The sequence below is a fragment of the Calliphora vicina genome, chromosome 2, assembly GCF_958450345.1.
Source record: "Calliphora vicina chromosome 2, idCalVici1.1, whole genome shotgun sequence".
Lineage (NCBI taxonomy): Eukaryota > Metazoa > Arthropoda > Insecta > Diptera > Calliphoridae > Calliphora > Calliphora vicina.
This window is the reverse complement of record NC_088781.1, coordinates 26,798,246-26,825,140: the sequence shown is the minus strand read 5'-3', so window position 1 is coordinate 26,825,140 and position 26,895 is coordinate 26,798,246. Positions and strand designations below refer to the sequence as shown.

The window sequence follows — 26,895 nt, the reverse complement described above, 5'->3', positions numbered from 1 at the left end:
AAAAAATAAATGACAATTACATGGAATTTAGCAAACAATTTTTGTCTTAAATTCCTGGCCACCACTGTATATCTGGATTACTAAGTCATAAATATAGACAATATGGATATACTATAATGATAGATATTTCAAAGACCTTTGCAACGACATATATAAGACCATAGTAAGTTGGACCTACAATGGGTCAAAATCGGAAAAAATATTAATATTTCACCAAATTTTTTTTCGCTAAATATTAAAATAAAATTGAAAAAACAAAAAAAAAATTATAAAATTTTAAAAAACAATTCGAATTTTTTTTTCCAAAAAATTAAAAAACAACATTGAAAAAAAAATACATTTTGTTTACGTAAAAATATTTAAAATTTTTATTTTGAAGTACATATAATTTGGTGAAGGGCATGACACCATAATATAAAGTACTACACTCCATAGACAACAACTAGATAGGTAACCGAGAGCCAAAAACCTAAGTCTGTTGTCAAAAACCTAATTCATGAGAATGTATTGCACACAAAAAGCAACATAAATTTTTTATAAATAAATTTTTCATTTTTATTTTAATATTATAAAATATAGATAAATTAAATTTAAATTGTATTTTTTTAAAATAACAGTTATTCTAACAGCATAAATTACACTCAAACGGGGGGATAAAGGGCAAAAATACAAATGAATTAATTCAATTCTTGACATGAAGTGTACAAAAAACACTAGAGTGGATGGAAGGTGATATATTAATGTAAATTATAAATGCAATTTCTAAATATAATACAATTATAAAACAAAAACGAAACACAAAACAATCAACTGCTTCATTAAGAGGGTAAGTGCAAAATATCAATACAGTAAAGGATCAACATAAAATTACAATAAATTAAGAATTTTTTACAACTATTTTTGCATTATTTTTTCTTTTTTGTTTATATGTATAAGAAAAACAAAAGCACACGAACTTAGTTTTAAGGAAACTAAAAACTAAATATTTTTTTTAAAACTAAACTAAATAAATAAACATAATACATAATATTAAAAAAAACAAATGAAAATTCCAACATTTCTTAAATGAAATGTAAGGTTTTTCTTCTTCATTATATAGAAGAAAATTTAAGTACATACTAGGAAAATGGCAAATAAAGTGAGATAAACTGACTACATCATATTTATTGAGTTTCTTCTAATTGAGCACGCAATTTCATGATCTCTTCACGACGTGAATGTAATACTTTTTTAGCATTTTCATATTTTTCCTTAACGGTCTTTAGTTCCTTCTTCAATGACTCGCATTGATTCTGTAATTAAAAGAACATTTTTATTTAAATTATAATTTTTCAGTTTTTTTTTCTAAATACTTACATTTAACACTTTGAATTGGGCAGCTTCTAAAGCAGACAAAGAATTACCATCAGAGTTTTCTTTTTGTGCCACCTTTTCCTCCAACTCTTTGATGACATTGTAACGATAGCGACAGATATTTTTCAAATCATTATATTTGCCTTGTAACTTTTGTATACAAGCATTCAGATCATCATCTGTTTGTATTTCAACATCGGCCACTATTTTCGGCAAGACCGGCGTGGTGTTGTGTTGTTCGGCAGCTAATGCTGCATTGGCTGCAACATGTTGAGACTTGGCGGTAGCATGAGCGGCCGTCGCTATAGCTTTTTCAGCTTTAGCGGTTTGCTCGTACAGTTTATTTTTATAACGTTTAATTTCGATACTATATTTATCCTGTTGTTCTTGTAAACGTTTCATTAAGGAGGCATTTTCATCTTTCAAGGGATGATTTTTCAATTCCATACTTAAGGCTGTCACTTGACTGTTTTTAATGAAAAGATTACGTTCACATTCTTTAAGTTTGCGATCTAGCTCAATGCAATTGCAGCTGTTATCTGGAATTTGTATAATAATAAAAGCTTATTAAAAGGAAATTTATATTTTAAAATCATAAATTCTTAACTAACCCACTGGATCTGTCATGGTTTCTTTATCATGCGCCACTCCCCAATAGGATTGCCGTCTTCTTTCGTCATGCGTGCTTAAGCGACGGTTCTTTCTCTCCGCTGTTGTTGAGTTCTTTTGCTGCATGGTACTTAATTTTTCCTCTATACTAACATTGGCTTTGAAGTCAGCGCCACCACCACCCAAACGTTCTAGACTCCTGCGTCCTTTGGGCGAGTACGATGATGTGTTCGAATCCATCGATGTATTTGCTGTTGCATCAATAGCTTGACGTTGCAAATCTTGTTCGAAATTTCGTACCGTTATTTCTCTCATTTTCTCTTCCCACGAGTGTTTTTCGCTTTGCAGCCGTTCAATGTCGTTGGATAGTTTGAAAATTTCGTCGCTTAAAGCTTGTTGTTTGGTTTCCTGGAAGGAGGAAGAAAGTTTAGTAAACTGTTATTTATAATAATTGTGTCAAAATACCTAACTTACAAATATAATTTAATTTACGAAACAATAGCTTAATAATATCTCAAAAACTCACCATTTCAACTTTCAGTGTATTAAAGCTTTCCACTTGTTTTTGCAGCAACTGTTTGTGATGCTCAACATCTTCGCGCAAAGCCAGACTACAACGGCCAGCCTCCTCTACAGTTGCCTTCATATTGTGCTGCAATTCACTATGCTGAACTTTAAGCGTATTGAGATCTTCTTCTACGGCCTGGAAATCTTTTAATTTTTCCAATGCCCCCTTAAGTTGCTGCTGCAGTTGTTGATTGAGATTTTCTAATTGAGTATTTGTGGTTTGCAAGGAATCACACTTCAACTTAAGCTCCTCAAAAGAACTCTTAAGCTCATGCTTGTCACGTTGCAGGGAAGATTGTTCGCCTTGAAGTGCATCTTTCAAGTGCGATAATTTCGTTTGCAACATTTCTTTTTCGTTGAGTTGCTTATCGAGTTGTAAATTGAGTTTTTCAATTTCACCCGATAGATTCTCGATCGTGGAGTTGTAATGTTCTTGTTGGGAAGTAAGTTGTGTGATTTCCTGTTGAAGTTTTTGAGTTGTGGCTGTTGCGGTGGTGAGCGCATTTTCCACTTCTTCATGTTCCTGCAGGAGTTTTTCGTAAGACTTTGCTTTGCCGCGTACTTCGTGTAGCTGTTGAGACATTGATTCGATTTTTTGTGTTAGAGTCTCCTCTCTTTCTTTATATTGTTTATTCTGTTGTTCGTATTGCTGGAGAGTTTGTTGCAGTTGATCTCTTTCTTCTTGTAGGTTTTTAAGAGCACCGGATTGGGCTGATTTTATAATGTTAAGGGTGGCTTCTAATTGGTTCTTATCTTCTTTCAGTTGTTGATAGTTTAGAAGTCTTTCTTGTAGCTTTTGTTGCTCTTCTTGAAGTTTAGTTAAGGATTCTTTTGTTGCCTGAAGTTCATGTTGCAGTTGGATATTTTCATTTAATTGCTGTTGCTGGTCTTGATTGGAATTACTTAGAACGTTCTTAAGGTCTTTTAGTTGCTGTTGCAATTCCTGGTTATGTTGCTGGGCTGTTTGATAGTTATTTTCAAGGTTATTGAACTTTTGTTGTTTTTCTTCCATGGCATTTGAGAGCGACTCCTTAAACGTCTCAAGATCTTGTTGCAGATTATTGTGTTCTAGCTGAGCTTGTTGTTTTTCTTGGTCCAGTTTAGCCAATTGTTCATTCAGATTTGCTAAATCTTCTTTAAGATGGAAATTCTCTTGTTGGTATTCTTCAATTTTCTGCTGTTGCTCCTGTTTCTCTTCGTTAGCTTTGGTGAAACTTTCCTTAAGAGCTTGCAGATCTTGATAAAGATTGACATTGTCTTGTTTCGTTTTTTCCTTTTCCCGCTCAGTCTCTTCTAATTGTTGATGTTTTTCTTCGATTTCTTTTGAAAGAGACTCTTTGAGCGACTGGAGATCTTGTTGTATCTGTGTTTTTTCCAATTTTGCTTTTGTCGTTTCCTTTTCTTTTTCTTCTAATTGTTGGAGTTTTTCTTCGATTTCTTTTGAAAGAGACTCTTTTAGCGACTGAAGATCTTGTTGTATCTGTGTTTTTTCCAATTTAGCTTTTGACATTTCCTTGTCATTTTCTTCTAGCTGATTTTGTGCACTTTCCAGCTTTTCTGTGGTCAAACGAAGATTTTGCACCAGTTCGGCTTTCTCTTTAATCATTTGTTCTAACAGTTCTTCAGCCTTTTCTATTTCTTTGAGACATTTCAGCTGTTCCTCCAGGGTGATTTTTTCTTCTTGCAGCACCGAACATTGTTCGTTTAGAGATTTTCTTTCTTCAGTTAGTTCACTTAGCTGGGTTTCCAGTAACACTTGATCAGCTTTAAGTAAACTATATTCAGACGTTATTTGTTGCAACTTCTCCTCCAAGGCACACTTTTCCAATTGCCATTGCGTTTGGCAGTTGACCAATTCAGACAAGTTTTCATTGCATGTAGTAACTTGATGTTGGAGGGCGTTAATTTGTTTAGAAGTTTCAACTTCTTTGTCTTGCAGGTCTTTCAAGGTTTCTTTTAACTTTGTGCAGTCATTTTCAACAGTTTTCTTTTCATCTTCTACTGCTGCCATCTTAGAGAGTTTTATTTGTAATGCTTGTATATGCTCTTCTCTATTTGTATCTTCGCTACAGAACTCCTGTATTTGTTCTTCAGCCTTGTTGAGTTTATCTTGTACTTGTGTGCACTGCTGTTTAAGATTTTCCAACTCACTTTCAAGACTGTTTTTCTCTTCCTCCATAGCTGTTAATTGGTGGAGTTTAGCTTGTAATGTTTGTATTAGTTCTTCATGTTTGGCATTTTCTTTGCCAAATTCTTGTATTTGCAATTCGGCCTTCTCGAGTTTCTGTTGTATTTGTGAGTATTCCAGCTTAAGTTTCTCCATTTCATCGGATAACTGTTGGTTTCTGTCATGTAATTGAGGTATGCAATTGAGGTCTTCCTCAAGATCTTTTATTTGAGTTTCTAAAGAGGAATTTTCTTTAGCCACAGTTGTATGCAAAAGTTTAGCGTCGCTCAAGAGTTCTTCCAGCGATACAATTTTTGCATCTAAAAGAGTTATTTCTTCGTATTGAGTGCGATTTTCTTCTTTAAGATTCTCCAGTTGCTCCTCCACTGTGTTGAGTTGTTGCTGCAGGTTTTGTTTTTCTTCTTCCAGTTTACATTTATCTTGTTTTATGGTTTCTATATCTTCTGGAATTTCTACATCTTCTTGCACAACATCTAAATCTGCTTTATCACTATCAGTTTCTTCAACTTGTTCGCCTTCCTGCTGATCACAAATACTTTCCTGTTTAATTTCTGTCTTCAAGTCTTGGGAAGAGCTGGCTGACTGTTGCTTAAGTTGTTCTATTTGTTGTTGCAAGTCTTTAATGGTTTGTTCGTATTCTTCTCTTCTATCCTCCCATTCTTTGTTGTACTTCTTCATATTGTCCCGATATTCACTGGAACTTACTTCTAGTTTTTGCAAAATTTCCAACTGCAAATGATTGTATTTTTCTTTATATTCTTTTTCTTGGGTTTCCAGCTGTTCTTTGGCCGTTTCAAGGTCGCCCTCCATATCTAGGTAACGTTGCGTTAATTCTTCCAGAGTTTTTGTTTGTGAATCAAACGATTCCAATAGCTCTTGTTCTCTTAACTTTAATTGCTGCAACTCTTTTAGTTTATCATCGGCTATGACTTTTACTTCAATGCCTGGAGCCGATGTATTCATCAGCATATTGAAGGAACCATTTAGAGTACAATTGACCTTTTCTTGCAGCTCTTCACATACAATTGTCATATCGGCCTTTTCTTTTTCCAGGGTTTCTATCTGCTGTTGATACGTTTTGCACGCACAATTCTCCACAAATATAGATTTTTCCATCAGTTCGGCCGATAATTGTGTTATCTGCTCTCGCATTTCACTGAAGGCTCGCTCCGTACTTTCCAATAATGATTTATTGCTTATGCGCTCCTGCTCGTTCATGGTTTTCAGTTGTAGGATTTCTTGTTTCAGTTTTTCTATGTACTCGGCCATATTTTCACAACCATTTGTATCGCTAGTATCACATTCCATTTCACAGGACTTTTCATCTTCGCCACTCAATTCTACAATGTGGAAGGAATGATGTTTAAAGGAACCTTGTAAGTGTATATTTTCGATTTCCATATCGAATTCTTTTTGGGATTTACGCACGCCCATAATGTTTTTCAAATACATTTTGTAGTTGTTGGGTGTCGAGTTTTTAGAGGCAGATCTAAAGACTTTTGTTTTTCCCTTTGTGTGTTCCAGCTCAATTTCGGTCAATGATTCGGAAAGTTCACAGAATTTCCTTAGTAACTCTTGAGATTTGGGATAGTCATCGAAATCTTCTTCCTCTTCCACGCACACACCCGAGCTGCGCATTGAGGAATTTCGACTGGGCGAGGGAGTTTTAAGTAGTTTGTTTCTTTCGCAAGATAACACCTTTTCCAATTGTGATTTTAATTCTTGGATTTCGGCTTCAGCTCTACATACTTCTTCATTCTTTTCCTCATATTCCTTAAGTTTTTCTTGCAACTTGGTGTTCTCATCCTTGAGAGATTCACTGTCTTGTAAATTATCCATTAATTGATTGGATAAATCATCATATTCCTTTTGTAAATCTTCAAATTGTGTTTGTATTTCCAGAAGTTGCTGTTTAAGCTGTTCATTGTCTTGTTGTATTTTAGTGGTTTCAGACGTGTACTCTTCATTTGCAGTCTTGCTCTCTTTAGCCGTCTCCTCGTATTTTTCATTGCTTTCCAGCAGTCTTTGTTGGGCATCTTGTACTTTCTTTTTCAAATCCTCTATTTCGGTTTGCAATTCTACATTATCCTTTTCCAAACGTTGACAATCGGTTATGGATTGTCCCCTATTGGTCTCTAGATGTTCGTATTGAGTTTGCAACTGCTCATATTTAGTTTGTATGGTAGCATATTGCTTCTCAATATCATTAATAGTTTGTTGTTGTTCTTGCCAAGACAATTCGAGTTTTGTGAATTTTTCTTCCAGCACCACCATTTCTTCTCTAGCCACTTCCACCTGTCTATTCAAGGCCATACATTCCTCATGCTTTGAAGAGTTTTCACTGCTCAGCTGTTCATAATCTTTTTGTACGTTGTGCAATTTCTCTCTCAAGTGTTGCACGTCCAACAATAGTTTCTCACATTCAGCCTTTTCTTTCGCCTGCAATTCTTCCAATTGTACAATTTTCAATTTATTTGTATCGTTTTCTTTTTCTATTTCCACGTAACTTAGTTTGAGTTTCTCGTATTCCAAAGTTAACTTCTCAAATTCCAAAGTAACTTTTTTGTTCTCCTCCAGCAGTCTTTGTAGATCTTCACATTTAATACAAACGTTACCATCTACATCGGCTTCGCCACCTTCGTTCAATGATTTTTGCAACAGTTCTTCTTTGGAGTTTTGTAAACGTTCAGCACTCAGGTTATTAAGGGATTTCTCTAGTTTGGTAATTTCTTTTTCTTTATCGTTTAGGACTTCCAACAGTTCGGTTTCTCTTAGTTTTGATTTAGTTTTATGGCGTTGAAATTCAAATTCTAAATTAACGGCTTCACGATTTTCCATTTCCAACTTTTCGTTGGCTTTCTTCAGTTCAGCCAAATCCGCTTCATATTTGGCGATTTTCTCGTTGGCTTTTTTATTTGAATTAGTCAGTTTACTTAGTTGTATTTGGAGTTCATCGCATCTGTAATAAAATTGTGAGAGAGGAAAGAAAATTAATAACTTGTGAATAAAAATGTATAGAACTGGACTATATTAATAGAGACTGAGAGGTTAAACCTCCTGTAAGCCACTACTATAGGTTTATATTAGAAATATTGCGGGACTCTACGAACCAATCCTGGTGTAGTAGGACGGATAGCAGGGTGTCAAGGGCTATTTGTGTTAGATAGAAAAAGTCGCAGGTCTTTAGGCTTTAGCTGGATAATAGGCTGGCTATTTTAGGTAACAGGACACTGAGAATCCCAGTCTATACTTATTTCCTGTCCTTTTTTGAATAGGTTTTCACTTTATTTCTCTTTATATCACCTTACTTGTATTTTTTCTATTCTAGTTCACTCCTAGTTCTATTTTTAAAGGGTATCACAGTGGATCCGCGCGAGGAAATGTACACAACCATTTAAATCTATATATTTCCTTCTCATGTTTAACTGATCTTAGTCATTAAATCACAATAAATTTTTTCTTTACAGCTACATTTGTATCAATATTCAAATCAAGTTCCCATAGAAATGACTAATATCGATAGTAGCTTTTTAATGAATTAATTCAGCTAGTATTTTTAAGTATAATTCTTTAAAGCTGGTATTATTCATAGAATTATCTCCGGTTGCACAAATTTTTAAATTTTGTTGTAAATAAAGCAACATTTTCAGGTTTATGTATGTAAATGCAATTTGAATAAACATGACCATATTTACTAAATTGCATGAGAAAGAAGCGTTTACCCACTTATAGTTATCAGCACCTAAGATAACAGTTACAAAACAAACAAAAGCCTACACACGTAAAAGATTATTACAATATAACAATAACAATTTAATTACAAACTTATTTAAACGTTACAAATACTTAAGATGAAACTTCGTGATAATAATTTTATTTAAAGTTTGAATTTTGTTCTCTAGTTTATTTGGGCTTACAGATAATTATCATGAAAGTACATACATACTTACTACACCATTTCCAATTGTATTTCAGAAATTTCCAATTATATTTTACAGATTTCCAATTATATTTTACAGATTTCCAATTATATTTCAGAACTTTCCATTTGTATTTCAGAATTTTAAGTACGCAGTGGGGTATTAGACCCTAGTTCGTCAACTGGCTATGTGATACGGTCATTAAGCCGACACTATTTTATGGAATTTCTGTCTGGATCCCCGTGGATCTAATGGCAAGGTGAATGGCATTTACCACTGCATTCGGGCTAAACGCGATTGGGGCGTGTAAACATGCTCCATACGGTCACGCCAGTATAATAGGCAGTATTCGGACTCTTCCGGATAATATAGATTACTGCATTTCTAGGCCCTTCATGTCGAGGAATTTCGATTTCTCCATTCCGTATAATACGGAAGCAATGGACGGTCCTTTATATGACACAACGGGTCTCTCAGTCTATACAGACGGTTCTATGAAGGGATATCGAGTTGGCGCAGGTGTCTACATTCAGGAATTCGACGTTAGGTTATCTTTTAGACTTCCAAATGAATGTAGTATTATTCAGGCTGAAATATCAGCCATCAAAAGAGCGGCTAACTGGCTTAGTTATAACAAGATATCAGGCAGGGATATTCGTATATATACTGTCAGTCAAGCCGCAATAAAGTCTCTAACAGATGTATACACGACATCTAATTTGGCGAGACATTCAACAGTCGTACTCAAGTGGGTTTGGGGACACGGAGATACTACGGGCAACTGTGATGCTGATGATTTGGCGAAAAAATGCGCCATGCCAGCTGATGGAGACATAGATTTTCTATGTGGGATTCCGTTATCCAAATGTAAGCTACAAATTAGTAACTTCTACTATGAGTTCGCTCAGACAAGATGGGATTGTGAACCCACATGCACTATTACCAGAATGATATGGACCCGACTGAATCGTGGACGAACAACATGGGCCTTTTCGGAAATGCATCACTGCAGTGTTCATAACCGGACACTGCACTTTTGGCAACCATGCGAGGAGGAAGCTGAGACCATATTTCATTTCCTTTGTCACTGTCCGGCATTAGGAGATCTACGCCAAGGTTTCTGGGACATCGTTCTCTAAATAGTCTTTCAGAGCTCTCGAATATGAGGCTAGAGGACATTAATGGCTATATAAGGAACAGTAATTGGTTAAGAAGACCAGACATGGGGATCTCTTTAGAGTGACCTAATAACCGCCAACTCATCGGTACACAATTTTTAAAATCTCCCCTCTCCCTCTTTTTTCGGACATCATCCTTTTAACTATTTCAATCTTCCCCTTCTTTCTTTTTCATTTCTATCTGTCCCTCTTTTTCTGACTTTCTACTTTCAGGTAACACAAAGGGACCTATAGCTTTGGACCCACGTGAACTGCTCTTCTTTTCTTCACTTCGCATCTGCCTGGAAACCTTACTTTGCCTTACCTTATTGCTATTAGAATTTTCTGAAATACAAATGGAAATTTCTGAAATACAATTGGAATATTCGGAAAATCAATTAGAAAATTCTGAACTATAATTGGAAATTTCTGAAATACAATTGGAATTTTCTGAAATATAATTAGAAATTTCTGAAATACAATTGGAAATGGTGTAGTAGTACTACATAGTATATTATTTTATAGTTCACAATTGTCGGGAGTTTATCGTATGTTAAAAAGGAAAGACAATAAAGACATTAAGTAGACAACATTTATGTGCCACAGAATCGAGAACATTTAAACAATATTCCCACAGAAAAACGCATTAGACAAAATCTTAGAAAGAAAAATAAATAATTAAAGCAAAAGACCCACACAGAAAGTACACAAAACAAATATATAAAATGTGGAAAAATGGAAAATTAAATAAGAAAATTTGTTACTGTCTGTATTACAACAACTGCAACACTTGTCCAGACATTTGTATGAATGTAAGTAAATATGTTTGCACAAGTTCATACATATGTATGTACTTGTATATAAAAGACAAAATAAACAGATTTATGGCACAAAATTTATTATCCACTGTTGTATCCATCCACTATTCCAGTTCGAAAAATACTTAAAGAAATGTAACATTAAAGTGTTGTTAGTGTTTTTTTTTGTTTTACATATTTTTATTTCTGTTTTTGCGGTATAAACTAATGCACTTTGGGGGAAACTATAAAAAAATACGTTTTCCAAAACAAATCTTTGTACTATAATTAGATATTGCACTTTGTGTTGCTCTCTTCGGTTCGGCTCGGCCTGTCTGTCCCTGCCCCTTGTTTAATGATGATGAGCTTGATAATATTGGGCACAATAAAAACAGATTTTGTTTAGCTTGAGTTTTTTTTTTTGCGTTCATGTCATAGATGTTTTCCATACAGTGGGATAGTTTAAAAAATTATGTAATTGTAAAGATGTTTGAGAGTTAGGTACAAAAATTCGAAAATATATATTTTTTACATTTTGTCCATAAATAATTTAAAAGGATAATAAAAGATGTCCTTGAAACTTTAAGAAATAATGGTCTCTTTCGATGAGACTATCCAAATATTATTTAAATATAGATATAAGACAAAATATTTATTTCTCTACATATTCCACAGAAATGTATGACCAGCAGTTCAAAAATTGGCAATTGGAACCTTACTCTAGCTGTATTACTATTTGTACAACAAACTAGTGCGCTGTAGCTGCTAAAGTGGTATTTAAATGGTTATCATTTGGACTACATTATTAAACAATAGTTCTCGAAAGTTTTTGAAAACAAAAATTCGAGAAAAACCAAATCCTCTAAAATAAATATACCACTTCGTTGACTACATGTAATGCTGAATGTGGCTGTTCGTGTTTTTGTCATCAGTGAGTTCCAGAAAATTAAAAAAATTTATAATAGACTCACATGCAATTCTTAAATTGCCGAAAAGGTGATGGATGAGGAGGCGATCGATACATTTTCTGGTATCTCCCTTGCAAAATGTAAGATGAGACTACACAGAACAGGTGGACTAATGAACCCACCTGTGTTATCGCGAGGTCGACTTGGCCCGTTTATGATGCCGGCAGGAATTCCGTTTTCAGCAAATATGGCTAATTGTTTTCATTATTACAGGACACAGAAGACTAAAGGAATGGTACAACGATTACTGTTGAAGTTGTCGAAACGAAGAAGAGCGGGAGACTATGTCCCACCTATTCTGCTAATGCCCGAATCTGACAAATTTGAGTGATCATATACTCGGAACCTCATTCCTATCGTGTTTAGATGAGCTATCAAGGATGAATCTAAGACGCATTAACTCCTTGATCAGAGAATCTGGTTGGTTCACCTTGGAAACAACGGACGTATTATAAATATTATGCTGTTTACTGCTTGGGTATCACAATGAGATCAGTTTTGAATGGACCCAAGTGAACCTAACCTAACATGCTATTTTTAATAACAAATAGAGAGTAGTACAAATAAGAGCTCTGTGGCTTAGTGGTTAGAGCATTTTACTAGAAAACGAAAGTTTATGACTTCAACCCCGCTCTCTGATAAATTTATTTTTTCTTTTTTTTTTCAAATGCAGTAGAATTAGTACTATTGATTTTAATAGTGAAGTCTTATGCACAGTTAAATTCACCAATCATTCATGCGCATGGGATAAAAATTCACTAGTAGTTGTTGTTGTAGCAGCAGTGATTGCTGAGCTGACAGCACTTGGCCGAGTGAACACGGCTCATTCCGGTGCGTAGAACCGGCTGTCGTGGTTCACTGTTCACAGTTGTTGTTGTAGCAGCAGTTGTTGCTGAGTTGACAGCCCTTGGCCGAATGAACTCGGATCATTCCGGTGCGTAGAACCGGCTGTCGTGGTTCACTGTTCACTAATAGTAGTTCTTAGTGGCTAACTAATTCGACATAGCGAAACTAGTTCCATCAACTGCAGGGTGGATATTACATTTTAGCCAAATTTCAACTACCAATTTTGGCAAGTTCCGATTCTCATTTTTCATGAATTTTTGTACAGGGCCGAATGAACTCGGGTCATTCCGGTGCGTAGAACCGGCTGTCGTGGTTCACTGTTCACTAGTAGTAGTTCTTAGTGGCTAACTAATTCGACGTAGGGAAACTAGTTCAATCAACTGCAGGGTGGATATTACATTTTAGCCAAATTTCAACTACCATTTTTGGCAAGTTCCGATTCTCATTTTTCATTGAATTTTTGTACAGGGCAGAGCTTTGTATTAATTTATTCAATTTGAGCGTACTTCACAAAAATCCTAATTCAGAATTAGAAAATGTCAGCAATTCATTCAATAATTCCACTCCCAAAAAACTAATTATTTAGCTTCATTCATACACTTTTATTTGAATAGAATTGTTGAATCAATTCATAATGGAATTTATTCATAACAGAATTCATTCAAGCTTGAATGATTGAATTATTGATAAATTCAAATCTAATCCAAATTAAATTAAAATGTTTTCTTCATTCAATTAGGTTTTTGTTTGGCTTTTAATCATGTAAAAAATAAATTGAAAAAAATGGACTAATGCCTATTTGTAATTTAAATTAAAAAAATTGTAACATTCAATACATTTTGTTAACAATGTGGGTCAAAAAGTCCGTCCCTTTTTGAATAAAACATAGGTATATTATAATTATTTTATTTTTCAACATAGTCTCCTTTGAGCTCCATGCACTTTGTCCAACGTTTCTCCAATTTTTTTTTATCCCTTCCAAAAAATAATATTTTTCGAGGTCATCAAAATAGGTATTTGTTTGTGAGATGTTTTAATCGTTGGAATCAAATCTCTATCCGCCGAGACATTTCTTCAGGCTTGGAAACAAGAAATAGTCAATCGGAGCTAAATAGGATGGAAGAGGAAGCATTTCGTAGCATAATTCATGATTTCTGTATGAAAACTGCACATTTGTGTACCCTTTTGTGCACCCGATTGTAAGCTATCTTGCGGAAAGCTTTCTCATACCCAAGTGATCATTCAAAACTAAAACCAGAGCTCTTGGAGATGCCTATGGCTTCCAAAATCTTTCGTATTTTCAATATCCGATTGGCCAATACCATATCGTGATTTTTTTCAATTGTTCGCCCAGCAGTTAAGCAAGTAGTCAATGTATCCCTTAAAGACAGTAATTGTCACAAATGTCTTATCACTTCGCTAACTCCAATTTATATATTTTGGTCATTTGACACGTGTGTGCACTTTGTAGTGCAGAGAGAAGACAATTGGTTACTTTATACATCCCAAGTAATCTAGCGTGAAGACAATTGACACTTAAGTGTCTCTAAGTAATCTGGAGTGTAGTCACTTTAAACGTTTTGTGAGTAATTCGTACAAACTGGTTTTATACAAATTGTGTTGATATAATTCTCATACAGTTTATTTCTATTTTTGCTTAAGTATCTAGTATCCCATGCAACACAGCATGAAGTCAATAGTCACTTTAGTGTCTCTTAGTAACCTATGGAGATGTCACTTCATACTTTTTTTGTACTGCACTTTATTTTACCCACCAGAAGCGTTGACTACTTTCGATCAGCTATCAGATAGTCACATTGTATCAAAAGAGTCAATTGAACCCCTGCTTAGCACATGTACGTGTTAAAATAACTAGTCAAGTAGCTGATCAAGTAACCAGTTACAAAGCTAGTAAGGTAACTGACGCTATGTTGCCTACTTTGGACCAGCTATTAGACAGTCCCATTGTAATCAAAAAGAGACAATTGACCCCCTGCCTAGGACATGCCCGTGTTAAAATGACTAGTCACGTGGCTATCGAAGTAACTAGCTCCCACCCTAAAGGATGGGTAAAATCACTAGTTCGGTACTGTCTCCTCGAACTGCTGGGCGGTTACAGAGAAGTTGGTGTCCAGAACGTTAGGCATCTTCCGTGCTTGTACGTCCACAAGGAAATTCAGTAAAACACTTTTTTCCCCATTGAAAATGATGGTTATTTTCCGCAAAACATAATGCTTAATGAGCAGACGAAATTCACTTTTTCTCCCCAATTCACGAGGTAGTCTGCTATCAATGGCTATCAAACACAACATAACCTAGCGTTTACACATGCAAGTAACAGCCCAGCAAATTAAGCAAGTAGTCAATGTATCCCTTAAAGACAGTAATTGTCACAAATGTCTTATCACTTGGCTGACTCCAATTTAAATATTTTTGTCATTTGACACGTGTGTGCACTTTGTAGTGCATAGAGAGGACAATTGGTTACTTTATTCATCCCAAGTAATCTAGCGTGAAGACAATTGCCACTTAAGTGTCTCTAAGTAATCTGGAGTGTAGTCACTTTAAACGTTTTGTGAGTAATTCGTACAAACTGGTTTTATACAAATTGTGTTGATATAATTCTCATACAGTTTATTTTTATTTTTGCTTAAATATACTGATATCCCATGTAACATAGCATGAAGTCAATAGTCACTTTAGTAACTCTTAGTAACCTATGGTGAAGTCATTATTGGACAGTCCCATTGTAATCAAAAAGAGACAATTGACCCCCCTGCCTAGGACATGCTCGTGTTAAAATGACTAGTCACGTGGCTATTGAAGTAACTAGCTCCCACCCTAAATGATGGGTAAATTCACTAATTCGGTACTGTCTCCTAGAACTGCTGGGAATTGTGTAAATTTACACATGCATAGTGATTGTGTTAGTGCAAACGTATAAATGTGTTCAATTATTGCACTGTTACTTGCATGTGTAAACGCCAGGTAAATGACGCAGCTTGTTCAAATTTTGACAAGAGCAGTGTTGTCCTTTCAGTTAAGATCCAAGAAATTTAAAAAGTCGCGAACTTATCGACCCATCATCGTACTAAAGACAACCTGCTGATTTTGTCCAGTTTACATTTGAAAAATATGATTTTCAGATTTTGTTTTAAGTGTACAGCTTAAACAAATTATAGCTGGTGGTAAGACTTGAGTTAATTAATTAACATAATTTACTTAAAAAGCTATGTTTAGTTTAACGAATTTATGCAACCAAATCAATTTTAAAATCTCTTTAGATTAAAATAAATTAACGCATATAAGTTTGTATAACCTGTTGCCAACCTCAATAAATATTTATTTAAACAAATAGTTTATCGCAATTTTTTTTTAGAAAATGTGTGTATCACACTTCATTTCAATTTACTGTTTGTTGCTGCTGTTCCACGGTATATTTTTTGCACATTTAAAACTCACTTATTTAAAATAAATATTATTTTGTATGTGTGTTTAATTATACTATATTGTACATACAATAAAAATACACATGGGAATAAATATAATAAATACAATTATTGGATTATACTTTTCTACACTTCTTCACTTCATTTCACATAACGCGCTGCTGTAGTTTTCTTAAAAACGTAATAAGTTTATGGGTTTTGATATTTTATAGTTATAATTTATTAAGGTTTATGTTAATTAGATAAAAATCATAATATTTTTAAAAAAATTAAATAAAGTTTTTAAAACAATTTATAACCATGAACACATTGGTAATTTGAGTATGAGAAGCGGATATTTGAAATGTAAAAAATTTGAACTGTTAACTCAAGCAGAAATGACAGCGACTTATAGGGAAGGGGAAGAGGGTCGGCTCGATTGGTTGTGCTGCGTTCACAACTATGTAGTCGATATGTACGGACATACATACGTATGTATGTATGTACTACCTTTCTTCATTAATAATGTGAATGTACGTTACATACAGGTAGTCAGACTGTCAGTCATCAGACAATATAAACTTTAAAACACTATTTGATTTTAGTTGTGTTTTTGCCTTCGCCACCTTCTTTCGTCTTCTCCACCAACAATGCTTGAATGGTTGTTATTGTTGTTGGGTCGTCACCTCCCCTCCCCCACTCAACACAATCGGTTGCAACAACAATACTGTTGACGTAATTTAGGTTTTAGAGAGGTTTAATGAAATATTCATATATAGTACATACCAGTCCATTTCACTTAAATTTACTTCCTAATCTTTGAATAGTTCGTCGCTCACTCAATATACATTTGTACGTATGTCTAAAATAGCATGAAGCAAAATTTTGCACACATTTTTTCTTTCTTCACTACAAACCAATATCGAATATTCGCAAGATTTTTTTTCTTAATGATAAGAATTAGTTAACAATTTCTTTAAGTTAAATGGCTAATAATTGATAACAGCAGCTTTTGTATATGTGTATGTAGAATCAAATCGTTAATGTTTTTATAACAACAAAATAACTTATTAAAGAATTAGTAGTAACGACCACGACGAAGTCTTTTAAAAACAATAATGAACCGACAACCCGACCAAAATCATTTAAACTGTTTTGTGGACTGACTACCAACAGTCAGTTGAGTAACATACTGGCAACTGGCAAACAAAAGCCCACAATACAAATGAGTATTTCTGCTGTAGATGGTGTGGTGTTGTTTACATTGCTGTTTTTGTCGGTTTTTGTTTTCATTTCTATTTTCTTGTTCGTTTTTTTTATCACTTTTTTTTTTGGTTTGTTTTCGTTGTGTGTGCATTAATATTTGTTTGGCATTGGAGGAAGGAACATCATGTGAAATTTAAAGAAAGCTATGCAGTAGAGCAATGTTTGTTGTTGCTGTTGGAAATTAAAAATTGAGCTGGCGAGAATTAGATTTTGTTTGTGTGCTCTCATCTCTGTACACTGGGAAAAATAATAAAAAAGCTCTTATTTCGACAAAATCATATTTATAGTTAAACAATTGAGTTTGACCGAATATTCAGTTTCGTGCACTGGTCCTCCAATTCAAATGAAGTGAATGTGAAAATTATTGATTTATCTATTACAGTTTAAAAGAACATTTTTAACTTAAACATCATTTAAATCAAAACAGATAACTTAGCTCTGCAAGCAGAAGTTTTCTTTGTTCTATTGATTAGTATATAACAAATACAAGATAAGACAAATGGTTCACCATCTATAGATGTTAGAAGCTTTTAATGCAATTTTACATTCAAAGTGTTTAGCTTCGACAGAATGATTGAATCATCATTAATAATAATATTTACATACAATGCATTTTAATAATACTGTTAAATTTTACTTTTTAAACAATAATATATAGAACAAGAGAGATATTTCGGCTGTGCCGAATCTTATATACCCTTCACCAAATTATACTTTTTAAATTTATTTGCGAATTTTTTTTAATTTAAAAAAATTGTTTAACTTATTTGTGAATTTTATAACAAAAAGAATTTTTTGTGAATTTTATAACAAAAAATTTTTTTGGGAAAAAAATATTTTTCCCATTGTAGGTCCAACTTACTTTGGCCTTATGTACGCCGTTGCAAAGGTCTTTGCAATATCTATTATTGGATATCCACATTGTCTATATTATTGACTTAGTAATCCAGATATAGATCAGAAATAGGTAAAAAATCGAGGTTGTCCTTGTTTTTTTCATATATCTCAGCCATTTGTGGGCCGATTGTCTCGATTTAAAATAGCAACCGAATATACTGATGATGAATTCCCGATATATTGATGTTGAATCATGTATGTAAGATTTTGATTTTAAGATTTTTATTTTTTTGGAAACAAATTATATTTAAATTTTTTTTTAAAAAAAAACTTATGAACAAATTTTTTAGTGAAAAAAAATTCATGTTATAAAATATTTTTCCCGGTTTTGACCCATTATAGGACCGACTTACTATCATTAGATATACAGTATTGGCCATAACTAAAGCACCCCCTCAATGAATTTTTTTCATATGGTATTTTTTTGTATAAAATCAAAGTTTTAAATATCCACTATGTATTATTTTCATTTGTTAATATGTTTAGAATTGATAAACAAATACTTTCAAAGTTAACCTTTCTATAAGAGGTAACTTAAAATCAAAATATATTTTAAGGTAGAAAATGAAACGGACAAAACTAAAGCACCCCTTCAAGGATATAATATAAAAAAAAAATTTAGTTAATTTTTTGTTGCAAATCCTTTGTTTTGGATGGCACAAGAACATCTCTTGGCATAGATGAAAATATGTTTTTATGGCGTTTTTCGATATTCCTTCCCAGACTATTTTAACGGCATGAAATAAATCGTGAAAATTTCCGATCCTTATTTCAACAATTTTCACGATTTATTTTCATATTAACAATGTGCCACAAGTTCTCAATAGGATTGAGATTGACCAGGCCAATGAAGAACTTGAATCTTATTGCTGTGTAGCCAAGTCTTACAAACTTTGGAGGGGTGCTTAGGATCGTTATCCTATTGGAAGCTCCCTATAATTGGCATCTCTTCACTAGCATAAGTCAACATTACAGCTTTCAATACATCACGGTACATGAACCGATCCATAATCCCATAAATTTTATGATTTGGCCCAAATCCTTGACAAGAAAAGCAACCCCAGACCATTACATTGCCTCCTCCATGTTTAATTGTTCATTTGCAATACTTAAGATTCAGTCTTCCTCCTTTTGGTCTGCGTACACGCCTTATTCCAGCGGAACTTTTTAAGTTGTATTTGGATTCGGCAGGGAACAGTACTGTCTTTAATTTTTGGACACTCCAGTCGATGTGGGCTTTGGCGAATTTCAGTCTAGCTTTCTTGTTCTTAGCTGACAGAAATGTTTTTTTGCTGGTCGTCAGCTGAATAATCGGGCTTCTACTACTCTTCTACGGATTGTTCTTTCGCTAACGCATAATCTTAAACTAGTTCCTACTTGAATAGCTGATGCTGTAGGATCTTTTTGTATTGCTCTTTTGATCAAGGAATCATAATATTGTGTTTTTTTTCGCGAAGGACCTCCAGAATGCACCGAAGATTTTCGACCAGTCTTAAAAAATTTTGAAACGAGCCTGGAAATAACTGATCTTTTAATTGAATATTTTTTACTAAATTCATGTAGTAATAACCCCGTCTTCCAGTCTTCAATAACTTTAATTTTAAATTTACTGGAGTACTTGTTCCTTGTCATTGTTTTTTTCACAATAAACTGTATAAAACTTAAATTTTGCACACTACGTCTTCCTATATTTTAATCTTTTGGAATTTTTAAGTCCATTCATTGTGATTCCCGATAATTCACATTGCAAATATGCAGTACCGAGTCAAATTTTTAAACATCTTATAAGAGGGTGCTTTTGTTTTGTCCGTTGCGTTTTGAGTTTTTATATGATTTATCTTTTTAAATTAATTTTTAATAAAATTATCTTTTACTAAATGAATATTAAATGAACATTAACAATGTTAGTTAATAAAATATATACAAAATACATCCCAAAAAAGCCGTTTTTATCAAAAAAATTATGATTTGAAAAAATCCATTTAGGGGGTGCTTTAGTTATGGCCAATACTGTATATATTGTCTATATTAATGACTTCTGTATGCAATGCAGTCATATCTTTATCACGAAAAAGCAAGCAAACGCGTAGTTAAAATTTAAAAAAAAACTTAGCATGTTTTTACTTTTCCATACATTTTGCGATATGAAACATTATCAAAGTTTACACGGTTGCTTTAAGAATCGCTCGACTTTTTAAGGTTGCATTATATACAGACGTTTTTGAATTCACCCACATACTAATCCAGATATAGATAAAAATAAGTCAAAATCGAGGTTGTCCTGGTTATTTCCTTATATCCGATATTTGTGTACGCGATTTTTTCGATTTAAAATAGCAAACGAACCGGGTCTATAGCGGATATATTGATGTGTGCATCATGTATGTTATTTGGGGGCTTCGGACAGTTGATTTCAACAGACAGATGGACATGGCTATACCGACTCTGCTATCTATAACGATCCAGAATATAGAATATATATACTTTAATGGTTCGTAAACGAAAAATTTAGAAAGTACAAATGGAATGACAAACCAATATATTCACTTAGCAATACTCACCGTGAAGGGTATAAAAATAACGCGGTTTATTTTTACTACTAATATCTATTGACAATAAACACTACCCAGAAAAAAAAAATGTGTTGCAAAAGATGTTTTTAAATCACAACAACTGGCTTCGAATTCAAGTGAAATTTTACATTTAACATTAGTGTGGATTGGATACATGTTGTTAATTTTTTAAAAACTTTTCACTACATATAATTCACATTTCAAAATCTCGATATTTAGATGTATTTTATAAGTGGAGAAAAATTGATATTAATTGTGCGTCCGTCCTAATTCTGCATATACCTGCAGAAAGTTATTAACAGTGAAATTTAATTTAACAATTTTATGGTTTTTTATAAATTTTTTTTTAGCACATTTGCTAAAAACAATAAAAAACTTGTTATTTCAAAAATCAAACAAATAACAAAGTTTAGAAATATAAACAATAAAAGTGTTATAATCACCCTTATCGTGGTGGGCGTAAACGTCTTACGCCTACGACAGTTTAGTATTAGATTAAAGAAACTGTACGAAACTGTAGGCGTAACACGTTTACGCCAACCACGATAAGGGTGAATATCTTAAAGTGGGAAAGAAAACTTCTCGCAAGTTAAAGAAAGGAAGTACTGAATGACTTCCTTCCGGATTCAAATTTTTTTATATTATTAAGTTATTATCAAACCTTCGATTTTGTTAATTTTATTGTTACGCACGCTGTTTAGCATTTTTTGTGACAATATACTATTACTCGTGGTGAAGAGTAAATAAACCATAAAGGAAATCTGTCCCTAAAAAACACTTTTCTGTTTAAGATGAAGATAAAACAAGTAAGAGAGCTATATTCGCCTGTGTCGAATCTTATATACCCTTCACCAAATTATACTTCAAAATAAAATTTTTAAATATTTTTAGGTAAAAAAAAATATTTTTTTAATTTTTTGGAAAAAACTAATTTTAAATTTTTTTTTTTTAATTTTTTTTTAATATTTAGCGAAAAAAAATGTTGGTGATAAAAAAATCGGGTTAAAAATAGTTTTTTCCGATTTTGACCCATTGTCGTTGCAAATGTCTTTGAAATATCTATCATTAGATATTCATATTGTCTATATTAAGCACAAATGAGTTCAATCCTATTGAGAATTTTGCTACATATTATTTTTTCGGTCCATGGACCAAGCCTATAGAAACTAGCTGAAATCGGTCCATTATTTCACCTAGCCCCAAGAAAATTGGACTTTATCGGTCAAAATGTTTAATTTATATATGTTTCTCCACAAATTCCGCTCCAAATAAGTTTTAATTTATATATGTTTCTCCACAAATTCCGCTCCAAATAAGTTTTATATATACAAAATTCATGTGACCAAATTTTGTTACGATCGGTCCATATTTAGTTATAGCTCCCATATAGACCCGGTTCCGAAAATCACATTAACGTGCATAAATCGCTTAAAAATTCAACATACTATTCAACTTTCATATAGACAAAAATCACATGACCCAATTTCATGGTGATCGGTCCATAATTGGTCATAGCTCCCATATAAGGCCCACTTCCGAAAATCACTCAAAAATATAAATTATTGAAATTTTAAAAGAAAAATGTTTTTGCTCTTTTACTTAGTGTAGGGTATTACACTAAGTGTAGGTCGGGCTTGACCGACAAAATTGGATTTAGATAATAATTTTTCGTTAATTTTAAAACAAAATATTTACAAATTCAAAATTAGATGAACTGAACATATTTCCATTATAATTTAATTCAATAACGAACGAATTCTTTTCAAATAAAAACCTAAAGAACTAGTTTCTAGTGTTTTTTTTTTTCTATGAAATAAAATACAAATATTTCAAATTCAAAAGTAAAATTATTTGTGGAGTTCAGTATTGTATAAGATTTGCAACTTTACATGACAAACTTGTTGCTTTATTTTAAAAAGAAAACTCTTCTTTTGGTTTGCTAAGGCATTTTAAAACAATATCGGTCTTGGCTTATGATTTCCTATATTGATTATCTCTATATAATCTATGTTTGGTAGTCAAATAATTTAAGTCATAAATTAAGACGCATTCAATGCGTGTCGACTTTTTCAACACATGAATTTCTCTGTCATTATTTTGACTACAAATATCAGAAATTTTTAAGTTTATATGATCTAAGATCAGAAATTTTAAAATTTTTTACATTTAACACTCTTAAGTTAAGAGTCTTAACTGTAAAGTCTTGTTATCACTAACCACAGAACATAATATTTTCACTAAAAGATCGAGGTTTTATCAAATTACCTCTGAATAAAAACATTTTAAGGTTTTGAAGATTTAATAAAAAAGTTAATATGTTCTTCTTAAAAACATTATTTACAAACCAGCACCAGAAATAATAAAAGGGGAAAAAACTTAACTATTAAAATATTTTTGGGACCATAAACAACGTGCATTATAAATTAAAAAAAAAATCAAAAACTACAATGAAAAAAGCTGTAGTTATTAAAGCAATGCAACAATTGGTACTTACGTTTTTTGAGTTTCAGTTAAATTTTCTGTTGTAATTACAATTTCATCTTTTAATTGTAAATATTCTAGTCTTTCATTCTCCAGCACGGTATTGCGTTGACTTAAAGTTTCAACTTTTTGTTTTAAAGCCAAATCGGGCTCATGCTGAACATCGGCTTTATTTTCCAAGTTGGTAAAACTTTGCAGTTCCAATAAGTCGTGTTCAACTTTTTCCAGACTAAAGAGCACATTAGCGAGAACACAAAAGTGTTAACAAAAAAAATTAGGTGCAAAATGAATGAACAAATGCAACAAAATAATTATAAATGAAAAATAAAAATATAAAATGTTAAATAATGAATGAAAAGGTTAGATAAGGTGCAAAATTAAAAGGTCCCAAGAAAAAAATTAAAAAAAAGGTTAGAAAAACCACCAGTAGAATAATATATAAATAATATTTGTAGTTCACTAGACTTACGTTGAACGGGCGCAAGCAGTAAGTTTAGGTGTTATACTAAAATTACGCTGTAACTGTTTATTGCGCGGCGTATGTAGTGGTGATAACATTTCAAAGTTTACCATCTCTGCGGGCGCAAATTCTTCATCGATTTCGGGTAAATTTTCGGGTGGTATGGGTAAACCTGCAGTAAATTTTGGAGCAGATGGAGGTTCTATGGCTGGTCTCATTGTTATCAAGGGTGTGTTGTAGTAGGAGGCTTTGGGTGCCTGCAAACGTGAGGTATGAGCCAGTGCCGACACAAAATGAGAGCCTATTGATGGTACCGGCAATGCCGAGGGCTGTTGACTGAGCGCACTGGCATCCAAATTTGTAGATGAGGGACACCAAGTACGACGACGTTTCTCTCGATTACGTATGGAATGCAACGAATTACAAGAAATTATCTTTAAATCTTCGTCCTTAATACGCTGTTCCAATTGGCGTACTTTTATTTGACTTTCGTTTTTACGCTGTTCTTCTTCGAGACGAGTTTTGAGAACTTTAATTTCATGCTCCAAACGTTTCATCATGGTAGCATCAGAGATAATTTCATTGACTTGAGGTTTATTCTTGATGGCCTTGGCACGCAAAGCAAAACTGTGTAAAATATTAACATATACAAATTATTTGTTTTATATTGTTTAAAAAAAAACTTACCTCAGTGTGGACTGTGTTTCTTCTACAGTATTTGGTTTTATGGTGCAAATAATGGCAGTTAAAGCATTGCCTCCCAAAGACGCCTGCAGTATGCGTGTTAGTTTTGAGTCACGAAAACTTATATACTTATCGTCCTCATTTTCCGATAAACGTTTTATAACATTACTTAGAAACAAAAGACTTTTATTAATGTGGCCACCCTCCTTCAAACGTGTACCCCGGGCACCAGTTTGATCGGCCCTCTCGGAACCAGCTAAATCCACTAGATTTATAACACTTTGTATAACGGCATCATCGTCAGTGCGATCCATTTTACGTGATTCAATGATCTGTAAGTAAATATGAAAACGATAATTTCAAGATTTAGTTTCAATATATTTTTTAGGTTCCACATGAATGACTTACAATACGAAATATGGCATGAGATCGACTAGAACGTTCATTCATATTGGTTTCACCCACAGTACGCTCTTTGCTGCCTTTGTTTAGATGATTTAGTAGATCGTCTTCGGATCGTATAATACACTCTTCACAATTCACACTGACTATGCCAGTAGACGTTTCGTGAATTTTTAAATCTTGATTTTTCTTATTTAATAAATCATAGATTTTTTCATTGTAAATTTCAATGTAGCCAACTCTGTAAAGATTTTAAATGATTTTACTTTTCTTAGCATCAAATAAATGAAAAATTACACAATAAGTTATTTTCTTTTAGCTTTAAATCTAGCTTATATGTTTAGTTCATCTGAAAAATACAAACCTTAGAAGAAATTGTCTATCTTGAGTTCTTTCGATTTCTTTGAAAATTTCCTTGGCAGCCAAAACCATAACTCCGGGATTGTCATCATCACCCATCATGGTATAGGTTTTTCCTAAAAATAAAAACAACATTAATATTACCCATATTTCTGTAACTGCTACAAAGGTTAACAATTCAATATTACCCGAAGAGGTTTGACCATAGGCGAATATGGTGCCATTGAATCCCTGTATGGCCGAGTGGACAATTTGTTTGGCCATTTTATCAAAGATAATTTGATTGTTGGCATCCTGATCGAAAATATGATCTAAAAATAAAAAAAATCATTAATCACTACTAGAAATGTGCATCAACAATAAAACATGGCCCGGCACGGCCCCTGAATCATAAAACAGCATAAAAATTAGGTTGAATGGCTATTTTTAAGCATAAGAAACTAAAAAAAGTGCAAGCACAAGCAACCAACATAAACTTTATTTATAAATTGCATCCAAATTTTATCCATCCATGCGTTTGGACAGACATCCATTTCTCTTGTCTTATATGATGCATTTTCATATTACTTGTTGTTGTTGGGTTTTATTAGAGGAAACCGTTATACAAACCACAAAAATATACACAAGACATGACACTGCATGTTAAAAATAGCCAGTTTTACAAAATAAAGAAAGACAACATAAAAGCACACACACACAAACTCTACAATAAAGCATAGGAAATTTGACAAATATTTCCATTTGCACATGTCTGTCTCCCTTACCAAAATAATACGGTTCCGATTGAGAATCTACCAATTGTATGGAATTATCCACTACTTTCCATGAAAAATGTTGATCCTTTTCTTTTCTAAAAAGTGGCCGCACTTTAATGGCCACTTGTATGGAATTTTTTCCAGACATTTGTCTTTTATTCTTCCTGTTTTTTTGCACTTAACTTTTGTTATATTTTGTTTGTGAGACACATAAATGGATTTTATTGACAATACAAGTGTTTAACACAAAAAGTTTTAGGACATTTAATTTATTTCAGCTGTCATATATATGAAATAAATTTCCTATTCTGCTTTATTTATGAACAACAAAACAACTGAACAGTTATTTTAAAATAAGGCGCTCTTTGTTGTTGTAGTTTGGGTTTATACGGCAGGGTTGCAATTTCTGGGCGTATATGCTGAGTGTAGCTACGCCTAACAGCTGTTGAGGTCGTTATTACAGTACGGAAGAATTAAGAGTTGTATTTTTAGGTAGTTGCAGTGTTGGAAAGTTTTTTAAATATATTAAGAAGAGGAAAGCAGTTAAATTTGAAAATGTGTTTGTTTTTGAAAGTAAATAAAAGGTGTTTTTAGAGGTAGAGGACTTTTAATTGAAATAAAACAGAGAAAAACATTTTAAATGCCCATCAAAATGGCTTTATGATTAAACATTATTGCTGCAGTTGAAGCGATGATAATCCTACAACCATTTTTAATTCAAATTGAAATTTTATTGGCATTAGTTGAAACAATGCCGTTATTTTAATTATTATCGACATATTTAAGTGAGCATGAATTCAAAATGAAATTGAAAAAATCTTTTATATTTAGAGTAAAATAATTGAAATTGAGAAATCGAAATTAGTACCTATCACGAAAATTTAAGTTGAGAAAATACAAGTGTGTCGTGCTTGCAATAAAATGGCTCAAGGGGCAAAAACTCGTCAGAAGCCCAGCTTTAAACGTTATACGATTTTGCTAAAATTTTCAGCATTTAATGTTGATAATTTAGAACTTGGGACATCGAAAAAGTCTAATATAAGGGCCATCCTACTTACTGTACACACTCACTTATAAATTTAATCAAATTAACCGTATATTGAACCCTCCAAAAAAAAACATGTTTAAAACCTTTTAATCTTAAATTTTGAAAAATTCTTGCAGCTAGATTTTTCCGGTTTTCA

At 33.0% G+C, this 26,895-nt stretch overlaps 1 protein-coding gene across 1 annotated transcript; it reads right to left on the bottom strand.

Annotated features, from left to right (window-relative positions):
- Positions 1–530: 530 nt before the first annotated feature.
- Positions 531–25,895, bottom strand: cmet (CENP-meta). Its single transcript, XM_065502378.1, has 11 exons — positions 25,721–25,895; positions 25,145–25,267; positions 24,961–25,072; positions 24,603–24,837; positions 24,198–24,526; positions 23,520–24,137; positions 23,064–23,279; positions 2,489–7,676; positions 1,965–2,370; positions 1,357–1,892; positions 531–1,292 (listed from the first exon to the last, which is right to left on the bottom strand). The coding sequence occupies exons 1-11, from the start codon at positions 25,857–25,859 to the stop codon at positions 1,164–1,166; spliced, it is 8,031 nt and encodes a 2,676-aa protein (XP_065358450.1). The 5' UTR covers positions 25,860–25,895; the 3' UTR covers positions 531–1,163.
- Between the last annotated feature and the right edge of the window lie 1,000 nt (positions 25,896–26,895).

Excerpts from the sequence above, each read along its gene's own strand:
- cmet (XM_065502378.1), bottom strand. The coding sequence starts at position 25,859 with ATGTCTGGAAAAAATTCCATACAAGTGGCCATTAAAGTGCGGCCACTT. Across the intron at positions 24,138-24,197 it reads GAAACACAGTCCACACTGAG|TTTTGCTTTGCGTGCCAAGG; the intron begins GTAAGTTTTTTT and ends TATTTTACACAG. Across the intron at positions 1,893-1,964 it reads AACCATGACAGATCCAGTGG|ATAACAGCTGCAATTGCATT; the intron begins GTTAGTTAAGAA and ends TACAAATTCCAG.